Source organism: Mercenaria mercenaria, chromosome 1 (genome assembly GCF_021730395.1).
Source record: "Mercenaria mercenaria strain notata chromosome 1, MADL_Memer_1, whole genome shotgun sequence".
Lineage (NCBI taxonomy): Eukaryota > Metazoa > Mollusca > Bivalvia > Venerida > Veneridae > Mercenaria > Mercenaria mercenaria.
In genome coordinates, this window is record NC_069361.1 from 70,495,663 (window position 1) to 70,501,662 (window position 6,000).

Here is a 6,000-nt window from a genome sequence, read left to right on the forward strand (position 1 = left end):
CACAAGTTGGCTGTTGAAAAGCAAGTAATGAGATATTTGGCTTCCTTTTGTATCTTGTATTAAAGTTAATATATAACAGAACAGAAATTTGTTTTGGTTTACATGTTAAAAATATGTCACATACCACATATTGAAAGTGACACCACATGGAACACATGTACTTTTTTTTGCGTTATTGATGTTACATCTAGTGTGCAGTCTTGTTCTGACTTCCTAGATTTTGATTTGTCAAAACTTGGGAAAATTGTGTGAATTTTAGTTTTTCTTTTACACCTATTGTACATTATAACTACTGATATTTATTGATAACCTACTGAAATTTTAGTGAACACATATTCCTTGAAACAATTTAAGTCTGTTTAAAACTAAGCTAATCTGCTGCCACATTCCAGTAAAGAATGACTATTATAAAATCCACCAGACCTTTTGTAACCATTATAAAATAAAGTTGACTTTTTTTGTAATGACTGACAAACAGTCCAAGTTAAACTCATCCAAGTTTTTAAGTGGTCTTTTTTCAAATTGCTCTGTCTAAGAGCTTACACTATAAGTTCAAAGAAACAATTATAAATAGTGGAAAATGCAAATCTGATCCCAGAAAAAAATATTACAGAAACTTTATGTATCACTGTGATACGGTTAATTGCTTTCCAAAACAATATTATTTTGTCTTTAGTCCAAACTGTTGTCTACATATTCCTCAACTTCACAAATAGCTGTTGTCATTTATTTTATTTCTAAGGGTGGACATAACATTCAGGTTTGATGATTTTGAAATTGAAGTATTTGGTCTCCGTATTTCATAACTTGCATGCCAACTGAACCCTCTGACCGCATGATAAAATGTTTGATGCCGACTGGAAACTCTGACAGCGTGTTAAAATGTTTGATGCCGACTAAAACCTCTTAGCGCATGTTTAAATGTTTGATGTTTGTTTCATAGAAAGTGGCAAAAAATATTTATTATGAAACTAGAACAGCAGAGATTTAGTGCCCTCTCCCCTCCTACCACCCAACAAAAAGAAATTTATGGGTGGGGAGGGCACTTAGGGTTACCTTTATCTATCAGCCTGTCTGACCAAATTTGTGTCATGCATTTATCAGAAAGTATTTGACCTCGACTCATCAAACACCATAGGATTGTTATTCGGTTTGTGAAATTGTGCAACTTGGTGTTTTGTTTGGGATGTCACTCAGTAAGAACAGAGTTATGGCCCTTGACTTTTTAAAAAATATTCATGAAAGACCTAAAAGTATTTGACATAGTCATGAAACTATAGGAATATTATTCAGTATTTGAAGTTGTGCACTTGGGAGTTATGGCCCTTGACATAATCAAAAATATTTATAAAGGGTCTAGAGTTCTCACATACCTTGAAAAGTGTTTGACATAGAGTCATGAAACTTTGTAGGGATGTTGTTCAGCATGTTAAGATGTGCACCTTGGTTTAATTTGGGATTAACTCTTCCCCACACCCCCAGTAAACATTTTTAAACTCTTAGATTCTTTTGTCTTGTTTCTTAATCATGTTTTATAATATCCTTGCCCACAACCCACCATTCCTTCCCACCCTAAGTTAATTTGAAAATTTAATTAATTTGTCATTGTCAACAAGTAACTATATAATGACCATACAGTGACAGTAAGTAGTGGGCAACAGTTAGCTATGGACACATATCTAGATCTAGTTAAAAACTGATGTATATCTTGAATCGAATAATTGAACTTGTTTATTTATAACCTAGTGAAATCTTAATCACAAAAAAAATGTATCATGAATAACTAACTTGTCTTTAAAATTTACAGATATAACATTAGTATTGAGAACAGGTAATATGATAGAAGTAATGTGATTAATCAATGATTAATCAAGAATAGTTAATAGTAGATAAATAATTGATCAGCCTCATATTGAACATTAGCTTGTTAATATGCATGAGCACATCCCACATGAAGGTAGAGCCATCCTGGCATTTAGATCTAGATGTATGCCTGTGGGAGTTGAATCATTGAAAAACTAATTTCAAAACCAGTGGTATATTTCAAACTTCCTTTTGTTTTTACTTATAGCTCTTTGCACTTCTTTACTGAGCAAATAAAAACTGCATGGCTTATCAGGCAGTGCTTAAACTTCTAGTTTTTTCTCTTGTTTTTTCTCTTGTCTCTTTCTCTGTCTGTCACTTTGTTGCGAGTATGCCATATAGATGTTCGGTGGGGTTTTGATCCATAGTGCTGACTTAATAAGATCAATGCTGTTTATGACCCCATTCATCCTCAACCTCTGATGACTTTAAGAAGTGTCACTTACTTACAGGAAACAAGTCAGTGCTAGTGCTGTATGCAGGAGCACTGGTTAACTGACAGTATTACTGATGAAAACTGGTGTCAAATTGCCAGTATTTCTTTTTGTTGTAAACTGCAGATGAATCCTTCGGCTTCACTTTTCTGATGATTTCCAAGATTTTGAATTTGGTTCTACTATTTGAAAATTGATTAAAATACTTCATGCAAACTGATCTCAAACAACCACATTTAAGGAATACATATTGCACTTTTCATTTTAGCTTCTATACTGAATGCTCGTCTTCTCACTATAAATCAATCCTTTATTTCTTTCTAAGGACTGATTCAGAGTGTTGTTCTATGCGCATGTCTTTCACTAGCACACGGATAAGCCTTTTAAGAAAATGTGAATTACTTCACTGTAGATAAGTTATAGTTTCATCTTTAAATGTCTTTTTTTCATACTATTTCTTCTACATTTCTCTGCTCTAAAAATGCAGCTAATAACAGTAACTTTTAACTAAAATGTTTTGTTAAAATTTTACTCAAGATGTATTAAGCCTGTATCTTAAGCATATGCTGTGCATAAATAATTTAAAATTTGGTATTAACTTTTAAAAGCAACTTAAAAGTAACATCTTATTGATGTTAGTTTTTAATAGAAATAATTCTTCAAGGACCGAACAGCACAAACAACATTTTCTTAGACCCATAGAAACTTTATTTATTTTACTTTTAAAGGAATTGAGTGTATAGATAACTGTAAGAATCTGGTTCTAGTAGTTACAGATATGTGTAGAATTTTTGTTACCAAACATTGTTGCTGTATTTGTCCCTTTGTACACACCTTTATAATGTATTCTTAAAATTTTGAAATATTTACTCCTCAGTGGGCGCAAAATGGGTAGACACACTTTTTCTTGGAAAAAATATTGTTGTATCTTAAGCTGAAGAACACATCTCTGTGCATTAATCCATGTACAAGGAGTAATTATTTGGACAAATATGGTAGCCATAGAAAAATAGATATTGCATGATATTGCAATTCTGTGAATTGTGAAGAAATGAATATGAAGTATATTTGTATACAATAACAGAAATTTCTTTTTCAGAATGAACAACAGCCGGAACAATAGAAAATGATTGGACAAAAACAAGTCATGTTACCCTTATGTAAGCCCTCTCACAAAACATGGATGGCAAGAGCAAATGGAACAGGGACTAGACAGACTTATGTTACAAGAGTTTAGGAGTCTTCCAGAAGATTTTCAACAAACTTACACTTAAGTTCAGACTGTTGGAAGAAACTACTTTGTGTCTTTCAAGACATCGTAATGAAGAATTCCATGGCTATATGTGGCTTCAAATTACCATCCAGCTTAACTGAGAAATGTTTAAATAAGTTGTATAGAGACGCAAAATTAATATTTTAGTTAGATAGAAATGTAGTCAATACAATAGATCAAATATGAATTGTAGAAATTGAACAGTTGTAATTTTACAGTGTCATGAAATTCTCTATACATGTATACTGGATTAAGGACTTGAAGTGTCCATTTCTTAAGTTACAGGTATTATACTGCATAAAGTTTCTATGCATTGGGTAATTTTCAGATTTATTTTCATAATATTCACAAATATTTTGAAATTGTTACGGTCGCTTATGCATAGCTTGCATGTTTAAAAAATCCAGGGAGTTGACTCTGGCTCAGTGGTTAGAACATTGGACTTCCACCCGGGCAACCTAGGTTTGAATCCTGCCTAATAGGCGCTTGGGATTTTTCTCTTCAATTTCTGTTACGCTCTTAAGTCATAAGAAAATTGCCAGATCTATATTAGCTAAAAGAAAAATCATTTTCATTTGCAAATTTTACCCAATTTATAGTAAAATGCAGTAAAAATTTCTTAATTGGAGGCAGAATAGAGGAAACATTTGAAAAGTTCATTAGTGAAGCATTAACTTTTCAAGCAAAATTTATGAGTTGGACTGAATAACTTGAACAGGTGTTTGAATTGCATTTTTGCTGTCCGGTTTCAAGTGCTTAAAAATTTGTGCTCCCAACTAACAATAGGGTTTATGAACAATGGTTCAAAACCCTTCAAAAATTGGTCTGTTGAGTATTTTTAGGGGAAATTAGCAAGATTTTTTTTTAAAATCATGTCGAAGAAGTGTTATTATAAAGTTTGTTAAGCTATTGTTATGTAAAATGTATTTTTCGAAGACATGTAGATCATATTGATCTAGGAGACTTGTTGGTCAGGGTAAAGGATTCTAATGTCAAAATTAACTTATGCAGTCACAGAATATCAAACTTGTAAATGGTCCTACCAACAGCCTGTTCGGGCCTGAAATAATGTTTGGAGAAGCTCTTTTAGGTCTTCCACCCCCATTCAAGCTGAAATTCACAATATATCAAAACTTTACCGTGTGACTTGAAACTGTACTGCCCTAGTATACATTCCAGTATTTTTGTGTTGAAGTCTTTCTTCACCGTTTTAGAGAATCTGTTTCAATGGGCAACTGTTATGTGTTAAACTTGGTAAAGGAAGGAATATTTGATTCAGCCATGTAAGGTCTCCCAAGTGTTATTCACAATTGTTTTATATGCAAAGAAATATTAAAGAAGAATAAAAGTTCTGTTGCATGTTTACTATGTGATTTTGCAGTAACTCCCAATGGGACATGCTTGTTCATTTTGTACCCATTATTTAAGTCTAAATGTCATGTATGCAATACTGTATATTAAAACTTCATGTATAATGTTTGATGGTGTGTACAAAATGAGAATGTAAGATTATGTTTTATCTACATGAAATTTAGTTACTTCGTTGTTTTTTTTTTCAAGTACAGATGTATGTATGCATACTTTTTGTTTTGTAACTGAGTCAGGAATTACTTTCGGTTTGTAACGAAAGAAATACCTTCTTAAATACACATTGCTTTCTATGACGGAAGTCCACATTTCTATTCCTCAGTTTTTGAAAGTATAAACAGTTCTGGATTTAATTTTTCTAAATTTAAGAGCTAAAACACATACTTCCTATAGAAATATAGCGGTGATGTATTGTTCAATCTTTATAAATTCTTAGTTTACTCATACATTGTGGTCTATTCAACTTTTAAAACAAATAGGAATGTATTTCTAGCTATTTTGGCCTAAACTTCAAAATTTTTATACATTAAGTTCACAGTATTAAAAATGTACTGATCAAAGCCCAATTTATTTCCAGTATTGTACATAATGTATTATGTGGTATAATATAATTATATACTATATTTTTGTTATTTAATGTACATATAAAAGCTGTTTGTACTTTGTGCAATGTCCCTTCCGTCCATGTAAAAAGTAGTTTTTTTAAATAAAATTCACAGAATTATGTTACATTTCAATCAGAAAAATAAAATCACAAATGAAAATTGATAATTTGTTTGTTGCATATAAATTGCCCAATGTAATGGTATAGGGTTTTAGGGGCAGGTTTACAAGCCACAAGTTACAAGTATACTTACGAAAACCACAGAATCCTAATTTTGACCCTTACAACGTCCAAAAGATGTCTATACGCTACGGAAAATAGTTCATTCATGAACATTGAGGATGAATAATTGCCACTAGTTGAAATGGGTGTTGTTTTTCAAATCTGTGTTATTCTATGATATCTAAATTGAATGAAATTAATTTTATGCTCCCCAGAAGGCGAGCATATAGTTGCCG

General features: G+C 31.9%; 1 protein-coding gene across 32 annotated transcripts in view; it reads left to right on the top strand.

Moving 5' to 3' along the window:
* LOC123534700 (leucine-rich repeat-containing protein 9-like) overlaps positions 1 to 5,703 on the top strand; it is a 71,041-nt gene extending 65,338 nt beyond the window's left edge. For 16 of the 32 annotated variants that reach the window (XR_008372254.1, XR_008372267.1, XM_053550327.1 and 13 more), the window contains 2 exons: positions 1,808 to 1,831; positions 3,397 to 5,703. Coding sequence is in view for 22 of the 32 variants with exons in the window: in XM_053550327.1 (XP_053406302.1) it covers positions 1,808 to 1,831; positions 3,397 to 3,427 (55 nt within the window). In the remaining 10 variants the exon portion in view is untranslated. Of the gene's footprint in view, positions 1 to 742; positions 761 to 1,807; positions 1,832 to 3,396 lie in introns of all 32 variants that reach the window. The other 16 variants (XR_008372259.1, XR_008372243.1, XR_008372265.1 and 13 more) reach the window with 2 other exon arrangements.
* The last annotated feature ends 297 nt before the right edge of the window (positions 5,704 to 6,000 follow it).